A 14,992-nucleotide genomic window follows, 5' to 3' on the forward strand; every position below is an offset into this window, starting at 1 on the left:
AAAAGTAAATCACCTGGCCCTCAAGGTATTACTAATGAATGTGAGGTTGCTAATACCATAATTAATGGAATAACAGAACCACTTAAGAACATGATGGAAGACTTAGTAAAGCCAATTATTGAGAGTCTTGAACTATTAAGAGGGCCTTCAAGACCTGCACAAGCTGACACACCAATGGAGACGAATACAACGTCTGGTGATGCCAGACCTTCAGTAATGAAAGACACTCCTGCACAAATCATTGATGAATATATAGATCGAGAACATAGAAAATGTAATGTTATTGTTCATAATATGGGTGAAGAGTCTTCCACTAAGGATCACGAAAAGCTTCATTCGCTATTTGAGAATTCAATGTACCAAAGTCAAGTGTAACTAATGTGCTGCGGCTTGGAAAGCCAGGTGGTAGTAAAGCAAGATTACTTTTAGTAACACTAAGTGATGAGCACCACAAGTGCTTAGTTATGAAACAGGCTTCTAAACTCCGAGCAACTGAAAGATGGAATAACATCTATGTAACACCAGATTTAACAATTAAGGAGCGGGAAACCAATAAGGCACTTAAAGAAGAACTAAAACGACCCAAGGACAACGGCGAAAAGAACCTAATAATCAAGAGGGGAAGAATAGTAACAAAGAATGGTGCTTCCCAGTCTTCCAATTGACTAGATAGCAACAGTAATAATATAGCTAATCATAACTTAGAAATTCTTGATTTATGCCTCCAAGTAATTTCCACTAATGATCATAACCACTCATGTATTAAAATTACAAAGTCTAATAAGTGCAGATCTCTTAACATACTATCACCCAATCATCACCCAATCATTTAACGAAGGGATCCTTCCTAGTAACTGGCTCCAAGCTAATATCGTACCTGTTTATAAGAAAGGGGATTGATCCATGCCAGTAAATTATAGACCCATCTCACTGACATCTGTATGCTGTAAGGTGATGGAACACATAATTTTCCATTCTATAATGTCACACCTAGAGAAAAATAACATACTTAACTCTTTCCAACATGGATTCAGATCAGGATACTCATGCACTACCCAGCTGCTTACCATTATTGAAGAATTAGCTAATAGTATAGATAGCCACGAACAAGTTGATGTACTTTTCTTAGATTTTGCTAAGACTTTCGACACTGTACCCCACCAACGCCTGCTTAAGAAATTGCAATATTATGGAATTAACGACAGGATACATTGCTGGATTTCTGAATAGTTGACAAAACAAACACAAAGAGTACTGATGAATGGTAACGAATCTGATTTTGTTTCAGTTATTTCTGGTGTCCCACAAGGTACTGTATTAGGGCCTCCTTTGTTCTTACTATATATAAACGATATTAACAGTAACATCTTGTCATCTATTCGACTTTTTGCGGATGATTGTGTTGTCTGCCGAACAATTAGTAATGAAGATGACGTGGTTCTGTTGCAGAAAGATATTGATGAAATTTCTAGGTGGACACAGAGGTGGCAGATGAAGTTTAATATCAACAAATGTGTCTTACTGAGATTTACGAGACGTCATCTACCTCTCATAAAATAACTATACTTTAAACAACCAGGCCATCAAATCCAACAGCACATATAAGTATTTAGGGATACTTCTAGACAATTCACTCTCATGGGCACCTCACATTAATAACATTACAAACAAAGCCACCGGGATGCTGAATTTTATAAAAAGAAATCTTAAGTAAATGTAACAGTAAGGTTAAATCAGACGCTTACACAACACTTGTGCGACCAATTCTTGAATATGCCACTCAAGTCTGGGGATCCACATCAACAGAACTTAATTTACAAACTTGAAACGGTTCAGGGGAGAGCAGCGAGGTGGGTGCAGTCAGATTACAGTTTTAAGAGTAGTGTAACAACAATGTTAGATAATCTTAATTGGACCACACTGGAACAGAGACGTGAAGCATCTAGATTATCTTTATTTCACAGAATTACTCACCAGCAGGAGCCAGCATTACAAATACCCAATTATTTTCTGCCACAATCCACCAGCACAAGACAATACCACTCACTCAGACTCATACTGCCAGCAGCCAACACCAACAAATACCAAATTAATTATTTTTACAGAACTATTAAAGAATGGAACAATCTACCCTCCTTATGCTATGACAAAGACTTTGTAATAAATGCACACACTCTAGCTAGTTATCTGTAAATATCCCCAAACCATTTTTATATCTCTTTTCTTTTATTGGATGTAATCAGCATTTTGCTGCCTTCCAATTATCATAATCATAAGCATTGGAAAGTGCATAGCAGCAGTACTGAATGACGCGATCGATCGATTGCAAATGGGCGTGTCTGCTACACTGCAATCTTGCATAGGTAAACACCGAGTAATGGCTAAAAGTACGCTTTCCGTGCATTATCTATCACTTTATAAGGTGTTTTAAGGCTGCAAATATGGTAGCAAGCTGAACTGCGATGGTTTTAAAAGTGGGCGTGGCACATGAAGATCGATCGCGAAGAGACGAACATTGATCACGCAAGAGGATTAAGCAGCTGCAATAAAGAAGACGACGTCTATTTGTAATTCTTTCGTAGACTATGAGTGCATTACGAAGCTTCGAAGGATACTTTTATAATTCGAAGTTTACTTAACCTTCGAACCCACGAAGCATTCGAAGCTTCGTCCCAGCCCTATTATAGAGTACTATAATATCGAACTTTAAAGATTCTTTCAACCTTACTGTGATGTTACACTAGTATAGAGTATGTTATGACATGTTGTGATTATACTACGTAATTGTTATCATTTTTTCTAGTATGGATGGACTGCACTACATCTTGCTAGTAATTCTGGATACCTAGAGGTGGTCAACACTCTACTAAGTAGTGGAGCTAACATATTAGCTACTAATGATGTAAGTATAGTACAGTTACCACCAGTATTATTATGTACTTCTCACATGATCACTACTTCATTATTTTGTTGCTAACTGTCACTACATTACCAGAGGACACTACATTCTTATCACCCAAGTTGGATAGAGTGAAAATTGAACTTGAAAAGCTGAAATTGGGTAAATCTTGTAGAATAGGTACTAGTGCTCACCTCTGGTTATCTGAGATGTCTATGAGACAAACATATTATGGTTTGGTCTCAATTAATGAGATCTTGACCAGGCATGGGGCGAAGTACTTTGGTACTTGTACTTAAGTGTACTTAAGCACACCTTTTAGAGTACTTGTACTTATACTTAAATACTTTTTGTACAAATGTAATGTACTTGTATTTATACTTAAGTTCCAAGCAATGTACTTAATGTACTTAGAAGTACTTATAAGTACTTGAAGTACTTTGAAGTACAATGAAGTACATTTACATGTATACAAACCATGCAAGTGAATAAGTTGTATATTGGCTCAAAGATAATAATTATGTTCCTGGATATGGGATTTTAACATGGTCAGCTTTTGCTTGAAGTTACCTGCCACTTGCTGAGTTTGCTTTGAAACAGTATTTAAAAGGTTTTCCATCCAGCCTTCCCCCATCATTTCTCTGATGATCTTGGAAATAGTGGGACTGCTGTTGGACTGTCATAGTTAATTTTATTAAGAAGCAGGCAGCTATGGCAGTTATGTCAGCTAAGAAGAAGGTTCCAGCTGTGCTCAAGCACTATGAAGTACCTAAAGTCTTGCCAGCAGAGAATTTTAAGGCTAAGTGCAAGTATTACACCAAGGAAATCACTGGATCTGTTAGGACTACTACAAATTGGTGGAAGCATATGCTAAGAATGCTGTTTATTGTACTTGCCCATTTTAAAATCTTTTAATAGAGACGAGTACACGCAACTCTCTTGAAAGAACAACAGGATGAAGATGAATTACAGTCAAATTCACAGCAAACATTGACACATTTACTGCAGCCCCAAAGAAAATACAGCTCACAACACCCAAAGCAGATTTTAGTAACTGATGCAGTAGTCGATTTCGTTGCAGATGACCTCATTCCTCTGTCTGTAGTAGAGAACAAGCGATTCAAATCACTGTTAAGGATCTTAGATTCTCAGTACCAGGTGCCAAGCCGTAAACAATTGTCCACAGTTTGTTGAAGAAGAAATATGATAAGTTAAAAAGTAGTGTACTAGACAAGCTGAAGAAGACTGATACCATCAACCTAACAATTGATCTCTGGTCAAATCGACAAATGCGATCTTATTTGGGCATTACTGGGCACTATATTTCAGATGACTGGAACCTTGAGTCAGTTATGCTTGCATGCAATCAAGTCAGTGGAAGACATATTGGTGATAACATTATGATGTGGTATGATGAAATCTTTTCTGATTTTGGTGTGAGGGAAAAAGTGAAGCACATAATCACTGACAGTGCATCCAATGTAAAGAAGGCGTTTTTGACTCTTCCAGGTTATGAAGATGTTGAAGATCATACAGCCAGTGATGATAGTGAGGCTGAAGGCGAGTCAGAGTTTGAGAGGTGTGATAATGTTTCCATTGATGAGAGCCAAGTCTTATTTGAACATCATGTCTGTTTTGCACATGTGTTGCAGCTAGTGGTAAAGATGGTATGGCAAAGGCAGGTCAGATCAACACAGTCATCAAAAGGTGCTCTAGTTTGGTATCATTTGTGCACAGGTCAACAGTAGCAGCTGATGTCCTTAAGGATGAAACTAGGCTACAAGCTGATAATACAACTAGATGGAATTCTCAGCTTAAAATGATACGATCAGTGCTTGCTGTTTCAGATTCGGTGTTGTCACAACTTGAAAATGCTCCCAAGTTAACTACTCATGAAAAAAACCTGCTTCAAGATATAGTGGAAATTCTAACTCCTTTTGAAGAGGCAACAGAATTTGTTCAGGTTGGTTGTGTTCCATCTGCAGGTTATGTTTTACCCTGTATTCGAGGATTATATCATCACATTGAAAACATGGTGTCCAAATACCACTCTGGATTAGTTCGTGGACTTAAACAATCATTACATAGGCGTATGCCATATCACGAGGAAAATGAAACATACATTGTAGCTTGTATCCTAGACCCCCGTTTCAAGCTTAGGTGGTGTTCTGATGATGCTGAAAGAGAAAGATCTTTGGATTTGCTTAAAGCAGCGTTAGAAAGATTATCTCCTGCTGCGTCAACTGTAGCTGTCCTTATGTATATTCTAGACATCATGTGCCCACAACATGTGACAAATAAACTAAACATTCATCAGATAAATATTCATCAACTCAAGCATCATCTATTCACAGTGTGTGCTAACCCAACACATGTATAACACAACCACTCAAGAATATCGCAGCTGCTTCCTTGTAATAAACCTCAACCTATACAGTCCTTCACCATTTCCACCATGCATCATGTGCACAATTAATCACATGATGCAATACTGGTTATTTGATTGCTGTAATGCGTGTGACTCTCAGTAGTATAAATTGCTTCACATTACTTCACATTGTGAGGTGCATTGGAAGTTCGTGCTCATGGTGCACACTAAGGAAAGTATATTATACAAACTGACCAGGGAATTAGTAATTCTCTGCATGCCCATCATTATGTTTCAGTCTTATAGCTCATGGTTACATATTAAACCATAGCCAGGGTCAATTACTTGAATGTGCTACTCAGGAAAAGAAACTACAGTAGAACCTGTATTAACAGTCACCTGAATTAAGCAGTCAGCCATGGTTACAAGGTCTCAAATATTTAGCCATACACAAATGTATGCATGTGTTTTAAGTCTAACGTGTGTAATGGCCAGAAACAACTAGTACCAGTGTTGAAACTGGGTCACTACTGCTGACCCGGATGACCCACTGACCCGGATAGCAATCCGGGTCAGACCCGGATTTACCCAGATGATAATTATAGCTGAGGCGTGTGATAAGATCTATGTTCCTGTTGAGTAAACGAACAGTTATGTGATAACTAAACCAGTATAAGTTTTAATATAATTTAAATCAGTCAGTGGGTTTGGTTCCACGTAGCTACTGTGAGTTTACAGACAGCAATTGGGTGTGGCTTCATGCATACCTAGTATTACAATTTCCCGATATATTAAAATGGTGTGGCTCGAAAAAGTACTTATCCTGCTGTAAGGCTAGGCTATATGCAATTCATACAACAATCGATTAGTGGGCATGGCTCCACGTAAGCTTGCAGACAGCAACGGACACATTTCCACATCGTGAAATGAATAATTTCGTTTCTCACGTTATCCAATCCGGGTCAGGCCCGGATGACCCTGAGAAAATGTGACCCGAATGACCCGACCCTGTTTCAACACTGACTGGTACAACAGGAGCATCAATGCATTAGAATTGAGTCTCATACAGTGGTCAGAATATACATAACTAGCTACAGTATCTGCACAGAAGAGCTCTTTTTAGTTTTAAAACATGCATTCGATGTCCAAATCTTTAAGGAATTTCTAGTACAATTCCTGCACCATTATTGTAATGTTCTTCTGTTATAATATTTCACAATATGTTACATCTTCATCGTGGTAAAAAGCCATTCTTGAAGATATTGTTTGGTACATGACCAGCAGTGCAGCCATCTTGATGATATCAACTACATGTTTGTCATGACAATTATTCTGCTCCTGTTTAACAACCAACACTTCACCAATGCTAGGTATCCATAGATGTTGATTTGCATGGTAACCACAAGAAACTGAACTAAAATGAATGATTTGCTTGTACTGACAATCCATATTGTCCAGTCACGAGAAATACAGCTGCTAATAACGAGATGGTAGACTCATTTACTTTACAGCTAAGAGAAGAAACTGTTTGTCATTGAAGGACATGGATGTACTTAGACTACGTACTAAAATATCACATAAAGTAGACATCTAGAGAATTAGCAAAAGCGTTCAATTGTGCAAAGACAAAGGATGAAAAACTAAGGATTACAAGTGAAATGAATACAACCATCCTCAGGCTAAGGCCTGACACTCCACATACAGATCACCACTGGCTTGGGAAAAGTAGCCAGCAAAATCAGACCACTCAAGTCTAGCTGATTTTGATTGTGAAATTAGTTAGTTTATTCATGTAACTTTGTGTTCTTGGTCAAAAAAATTGAATCTGCTGACATGGGCAATAAGACCAGTTTTCCCAGATCCAGTCACATTGGTGACTGACAGTAAATGTAGTACTCTAATGAATGCAAGGACATCAGAGTAGGCATGACCAATGAGGCCAGCACTTCACCACTTCTTTGATCAGTATCCAGTTTTATTATTAAGCACCTAGCTAACTAGCTAACAATAGCTCGTACTTTGCACAGCCCAAAATTAGTATATCAAAAGTAATTCTCAAAATTTCCTTGATGCCGTACCCTCAGATCCTCCTACACTAAGCCTTATTTACTACTTTCACTTTTACTCTGATGCCCTTAAATGAATGTAATAACTGTTCATATTATTGTTATATAGCTCTCTGATAATATGTTTCACCTGCTCAATAACTGTACAATACACAGTCCTAGTAGTGTAACAACTATTTTGTGTACTGTTGTAGTTGAAACATTAATTGAAATATTTCACCACATGTCATAAGGTATCTGGTATAGTTACATATCAGTGTACAACATTAGGTGGTTATGATTATGTACTCTATACCAGTATACAGTATCAAGTGTGGTAGTTAGTGGTACATGTGATAATTGTTTATTGTTATAGGTTGGGGATACTCCACTACACTTGGCTGCTTTCCATAATCAGTATGATGTGTGTTTAGTACTGCTACAAGATGGTGCCAGTGTGAAAATGAAGAACAAAGTAATTAATGTGTTAGTTTGTTACATTTTTCACTGTGTGACCTTATTTATGACATCATTAGTTTCTTCTAATTAATTAATGTGTTGAAATTAATTTTTAAACAATGTGCTTACCTGCACTCAGTACTGATAATAGTGTCATTATTGAACAAAACAATATAAAAATAATTTAGGATTGTATGTTTAGCATGTATCTCACTAATCATAAAAGGAGATATAACATGTTTGAAGCCAATGAAGAGGTAATAAACATGTTTCTAGTAAATTTGTCAACTTGGAAGTCTTGTGGGTTTGTTATTGTTGAGAGCCTTAGCATGAGATATGTAGTCTAGTAGCTGCTGTAGTACTGAACTTCTGTATTTTATTTATTTATCTCTTTATTTTTCTGTAATTGTTTGCAATAGAAATACACGATACAAAGTGTTGTGCAATTAGTTGGATGATGTAATGCAGCAAAAGCTATGTAGCTGTTGTACAATCCACTACATGTGAGGAGTTGTTTGATCTGGTGAACATTATTGTTGTTCAGCAACACTAGTAGCCTTACAAAAGCAGTGGAATTTAGTATTAAAATTTTAATTAAGGATGGTTTGTGGTGGCCATACAAGCAATCTTTCAGTGCTAGCCTACATGTGCTTGTCAGTTATGAAAGTGCAAAATGTATTTATAATCATGTTTTGCCAGTATTATATTTGACGTGAGGGATGAATGAAGCTTTATTAATAGCTTAAAGCATCTGTTTTACTGCTGTATGTACATACTTGAGTAGAAACAGTGTGTACATTGTGTTATGACATTGTAACCTTCTTTTGTGTTCGTGCATTACCCTGGTGTATAGTTCGAGCTAAAAAAATCTGATCAGTTACAATTGTGATAAGAATAGTGAAGCATCTGAGTACACAATACAATGTGAAATTTAAAAAAAATTAATGAGTAAGGTAAAAGGATGAGTTAGGCCAAGTTCTATTCAGGCCTCAAGACTAGCTAAAATAAAAGGAAATCCACAGCACAGGTCTTTATTCAACACCGTTGAGTTGTGTGGTCACATACAGCCACTGACCAGAGCTCAATTATGGCCCCAGACCACATGTATGGATTACTACTATGCTTGGAAAAAGCAGACCATTCATGTTTAGCTGATTTTAATAATGAAATGTCATAATTTAGTCATGTGGCTTTGTGTTCTCTTGGTGAAAAAAAGCAAATCTGTTGTCATGGGCGATATCCAGTTGCAATGGCCTACACATCATGATCTAGATATATCTCCACCACAGTCAATTTACCTGAAAAATAAACACCTTCTCTATATCTAAATATTATTTTCAAAATAATCTATGCATATTTGTAATACACGTGAGGTATACCATGAGCATGCATATCACCTAGTTATAACTTATGTGTAACTACATCAGTTTCAATTCGGCTTCTGGAAAACATCATTGAATGACAGTCAATGTGTCACTGTACTAAGTGTGTAAATATGAAGATGAATGTATCATAATGTAATTTATTTAGGAATGTCTCAATATGTAGCCATGATTCTGAACCAGAAATAGTGTGCATATATATCTGTTGATGTGCAATAAATGTCCATCTCTATTTCATAATGTAGTTCAACAAAACACCACTTGATGATGCTAAAACTAAAGGACATCATGAGGTGGTACAGTTGTTGGAGTCATATTCACAAAAGGTTTGTACAGCACAATCATATACTGTATACAACTGAACCTCCGATCTTTTCATTTGGACATCTCTGTTGTCCAGTCAGCTCAAATTAATAATTGGCTGACCCTGACAGTAATAAAGTTTGGATTAGATCAAAGCACAAGGAGGAAGCCTAAAGGGTGCTGTTTACCTGTTAGGTGGCTTGTTTATTTAATTACTAACATTTGATTGCTGGGTGATGACACAGTACACTTTACAGCTCAAAGGAGTGTGACCACAAATGTTTTGTAGTAACTTTCACACTGCCTAGTAAAGTGCATAGCACTAACTGAGAGTGATATACTTATAGTCTGTTCACGTTCACCTGAGCCCTCGTTTCTTGTTAATAACTCTTATTACATTAGCCAGCTGCCCAAACATTTAGTAGTGTTGTGAAGCTACTGGAACTGTTAATCAAAAAAGTGGTTGGAGAACAAGTGAGTTATGAGACTTTAAAAATATCCCATAATTTAGTATGGACGATTCAGGCACACAAACATGTTTACAACATGGAAACATGTTTGTTCCAGTACAAAACTATTGGGAGTGAACACATGTTCACCTCTTTGATATTACTATAATTGGTGGGCACAGGTGACAGGTGAATGCGTACTGACTATAGTGTACAGTATTTAGCATGTATGTCTTAGTTATGGACATTTTTGAGGTGTAGACTACAACAATGAGAGAGGTTCCACTATATACATGTGATCCTTGTGCTGTGTGTCTGACACTTGATGTTGTAATAATTATGTATTTGTTTAAACCATGTTCATATATTATGTGTCTATCTTGGCAAAAGTTTACACCACTTCTGAATTTCTTTACATATTTTATCTATTGTGTCCAAAGAATAGATCACTAAAGTTTCAACTTGTTGAGATACACTGTTAGTGGTTTTGAATTATAGTGCTAGACAGTAGGAAGAGCAACAAAATCAATTTGTACTGTGACTATACTTAAAATAACCTACAGGCACTTACATTCATAGCTGTAACTTCTAGTCTACAGCATTGGGGTGGATTGGCGGACAAAAAAAGTTTAGTTTTAGCCTCTACGTAGTCACTGGTGCATATACATTATGAGGGCTTTTCTTTGAAGAAATACGTGACAATCTGTTTATGTTTATCCAAATGCATGTGAAATGTATATCATTACTGCTATATACAAAACAATTTAAAACAAAGCTTTTTGAGCTGTCAATGAGCAGGTAAATAAGATGGTGTACTGTACATGTTATTCTGGGATATAATTGCTCAAACATGGAAAGATACCAACCTACCCAATTTGGGATATTTTGCACATGCATTGCAGTTTGTTGTGTGTGATGGTGTGCTGTCTCAAAGAGCTGTAATTGATGTCCTTACCATATGTGACCGGGCCTGCAAAAACAGGGCATGTGGGCACAAACTATACCCTGTCTCATATCAGGTCATATCTCAGTACTGGAGAAGAATATTTGTATTCTGTAACTTGCATCATAAAGCCAATTAAATGCTTACTAAGACCTAAAAATTGCTTTGCCATAGCATAATGATATAAAAAGATCTGAGTAATGGAAGCTTGCAAAATAGGCACAAATCATGTTCCCACATGCCCTATTATTGCAGGCCCAGTCACATATGTAGAAGCACTGCTGGCCAATTATTAAGAATTTAGGCTTGAGCCAATTACACATCGAAAATATCATTCTTTTAGCAGTGCTGGCATACCCTATCACAGCCACCTGCAGATGAGATAGAAGGAAATAAACTATGGCTTTTAGCTCTAAGTGATGGTGTTGGTAGTAAGTCATCAGTATAATTACTGGTAGGTGTCCATGAATCATGAAATTTGTCCAAGAATACAGGACTTCAAGCAGCGACTTTGATCCGGTCTAGTACAACAACCATTAAGGCACAAACTTGGGAGATTAGTTGGGTTTCATGCCAGATATTTCTACACCAATTTTCACATGATTCCACTTAGAAGTTTATGAGAATGAGTGTCCGAGTATGCATGATGTCAAAGAATGGATAGTTTACTTTACTAGTGAACTAGTGAATAAATTTAAGCTATGCATGATGTACTCAGCAGGGGCGGATCCAGGGGGGGGCACAGGGGGCACGTGCCCCCCCTCCCTCCCTTAAAAAAATGTATATAAGATTGAGATACTCTAATAGAGCAGTCAATCACCAATCACTCTAATAAAGCAGTCACAGTGTTCATGGGGAAGTGTAGCTTACTTAGGAAGCTATAAATAGGATTTTATTTTACATAACATACGTGATATAATATATTTGGTAAAGGATAACTAGCTATTATTGTTGTGACCTTTTTTTTTTGTTTTTTTTTTCTCTTCAACTTTTTTTCAGCAAGGTGCCCCCCTCTCTTTCCAGACTCTGGATCCGCCCCTGCTCAGATATGACATGTGCAAAGTGTGTTATCTCGTGTATACTGTTACCTGTGTTTTGCTGTTTTCTTGTATGTACACTAGCTTGTTACTGACCACACTCAGCCATTATTTTTCCACGGCACTTCAATAATAGCTGTTCTGTATTGTGATCATTTCCTAGGAAAAAATGGTTAAAGAGAGAAGTAAAAAAAATTGGCTGAGCCCCGAAATTAAACAGGACATAAAATTCTTCTTCTTTTCCAAACTTTCATGACTCATAAGTTTATAGCTACATATGCCATCTTGCTATGGTAATTTATTTCAGCCCTTATCTAACTCTTAATAAGCCTCACAATGCAAACTACAGGATACAAATACTCTAACCCAACACTGTGATATGACCTGTTGTGTGACAGTGTGCACGTGTAGTTTGTACTCATGTATCCTGTTTTTGTAGCTCTAATCATAAACAAGCATTGACTCTTTCCTTCCACAAGAAACTGCACTTGTCTATTGACCAAACTATAAAAAAGTTCAGTAAAACTCAAGTATAATTCTTGTGTTGCACCGATATCCAAATTAGTCGATTATTCCAATAACCAGTATTAAGCAACAGAATTAGCTGATACCAATAACCGATCCAATATACACTAACACTCATCCTCATCATTATTAAATGACTCATATTAGTGACATAAGTATTGATATACAGCTCATTCTAGGCTAAAATGTAAAGTTAGATGTATACCACAAGTAAACATTACTCATGATAAACAGGGACATTTTACTACTGCTATACAGCTGAGACAAGTGGCTGGTACTAAAACCTCAGTTTACTGTTGAGCATGGCCTAAACCCTGACAGTTTATTATGGGCATCGCTTGTAGTCACCACTAAACCATCAACACATAACTTAATTAAAATGTCAAATAACTTATGTGTAGCCTACTCCACATCATTATACTACACAGTGCAGTGGAAATTAACATCATCTTTGATTTAATCAGAACTGATTAATCAGCTAGTAGCCAATATCAGATACGCAGATACAGATACAATTATCAGTGCACAACTAATAATTCTAAAGTACCATTCATGTTGAAAATTATTCTCTTGACTTTTGGCTTTAACCGAGTATAAATATTGGAGTAAAAGTTAGTAGACATACAAACACTAAACCCACCTTAATTGCATTTATGTAATAAATTTTTCTATGCTTGTACTTTATAATTCACAGTAGATAGCCAAATCACTCTTATTCTATCATGGTGCCTTGCATGATGCCTGAATTATAAACTACTCTGAAAAAGCACTTCATGTACTGCTTAGCATAGGTCACTCATTCTGCAGCTGGTGGTATTAATCAAGGGCATGGCTTGACATGATGCATGAAGTGAGGCATGTAGTCTGTTTGTCAAGCTACTGGTGTAACGTGCATAAATTACTTCACTAAAACTATTTCCCTAGAATACTTGCTTGCACAAAGTCTCTGAACTTTAGTAGCTAGGCCACTTATATTAGACTAGTGTGATCATTGTACAGCACCAGTGGCCTAATACATGTAATGTAGTTAGTTGTAGACAATGTTATAGAGGAGTTTATAATTCTAATTAATAGAAACATCATGTAAGGCACACCATGATGGAGAAATCTTTGCAGGACTAGTTGCTGTAACATGCAGAGATGTCCAGTTCAAGTATAGTATGTACAAACATCATAAAGTACATAATTCCATGAGACGTTGGATCCCAGTTACAGTGGCGCATCCAGAGGGCACATGCTCCCCCCCACCCTCCCAATCCCTTTCAAAAAAACTGCATATAAGATCGAGATACTCTAATAGAGCAGTCAATCACTTTAATAAAGCAGTCACAGTGTTCACAAGGCAGTGTAACTTACTTAGCTATGAACAAGGATCTGAATAAGGTTCTTTATATACTTTATAGTATACTAGCATTGGTACCTGCCCTACGTGCAGGACACTTTCACATTAACCACCATCATGTAAGCTTATTAATTTAAACACTGAACAGCAGATTTGCATGTAAGCTAAACCAATAATTATCCCAATTATGTGGTGCTGTCCTATCAGGCAGGCATTGTAATAACATGTTGAGTATTTAAAGTAGCACTAATAATTTTCTCGTAGCTATACTGCAAGCAAAGGTTTGAGCAAAATTAACAGTTGCACATTTACTGGCTATAATTTAGGCAAGTAGTTATTATAGCATCACAAAGAATTGGAGTTACAAAGAGAAGGCACTTACTCTAATAAAACACACAGAGAAACGAACATTCACCCAATTGGCCTGCTAATGCCTACCCTATATCTATCAAATGTGCTACGGTATACTTTTCCGACAGTTCATATAGAATTACCCAGTTGCAAAGAACTACAGCATACCACACCTTGATCCTGAATCTAATGGAATACCCATCTCTTTTGCATACAGTTGCATAAATATATTTTCTTCTTCACAATACAGTTATAAAATGCAAAGGTAATTGATGAATGTCATACCAATCTCCTTCTGTGAGGTCCCTGGGGTTCATCTGAAGGCTGAAAATAAGTTCAAAACAATTGTTTAGAATGTAGAAACCTTACAAATATCTACTGTGTCTAGTTGATAGTATGTCAGTAGTAGAGCTGACAGATAATCTAAGTAATAAACACTGTATGTGATTATTGTTTGCACTTTATTGTTGGTACATGTTTCTTCTCCATCCAATAAACCTTGTGAACAAGTATTATTTCTATACATTTCTGATGCAGGCAGGCTATAAATGTATGTGTATCATACAGTATGATAGTACTGTATAATAGGGATCATGGAGAATAGGGGTTTTTGCCCAATTATTTCAACCCAAAACCAGCCTCACTTAACGTTCATAACAGCTTGGCAGTATTGGTTAGATGTAGCAAGCCCAAAAATGTTTTCAGACACACTCTAAACCCTTCCAGCATAGTTCTACAAAAATTTTAAAATATTGTATTTAACAGAATTTTCTACTAACTGACTAACTGCCAATGCCTTCAGCCAAGCATAACTCGACTTTGGTTAGAGCTACGAGCTTGATTTCTTCACTATTCGATATTGCTTCTTCCCAAGATGTGCCTTTTCGCC

General features: G+C 36.8%; 1 protein-coding gene and 1 pseudogene across 1 annotated transcript; both read left to right on the plus strand.

The window, feature by feature from the left end:
- The first annotated feature begins 464 nt into the window (after positions 1 to 464).
- LOC136259398 (26S proteasome non-ATPase regulatory subunit 10-like) lies at positions 465 to 11,401 on the plus strand. The gene is made up of 5 exons (XM_066052887.1): positions 465 to 629; positions 2,804 to 2,902; positions 7,689 to 7,787; positions 9,399 to 9,479; positions 11,307 to 11,401. Exons 1-5 carry the CDS (start codon positions 465 to 467, stop codon positions 11,361 to 11,363), a joined length of 501 nt encoding a protein of 166 aa, XP_065908959.1. The 3' UTR covers positions 11,364 to 11,401.
- On the plus strand, positions 3,611 to 5,279 carry LOC136258356 (zinc finger BED domain-containing protein 4-like; annotated as a pseudogene).
- Positions 11,402 to 14,992: the final 3,591 nt, after the last annotated feature.

This window comes from Dysidea avara, chromosome 6, assembly GCF_963678975.1.
Source record: "Dysidea avara chromosome 6, odDysAvar1.4, whole genome shotgun sequence".
Taxonomy (NCBI): Eukaryota; Metazoa; Porifera; class Demospongiae; order Dictyoceratida; family Dysideidae; genus Dysidea; species Dysidea avara.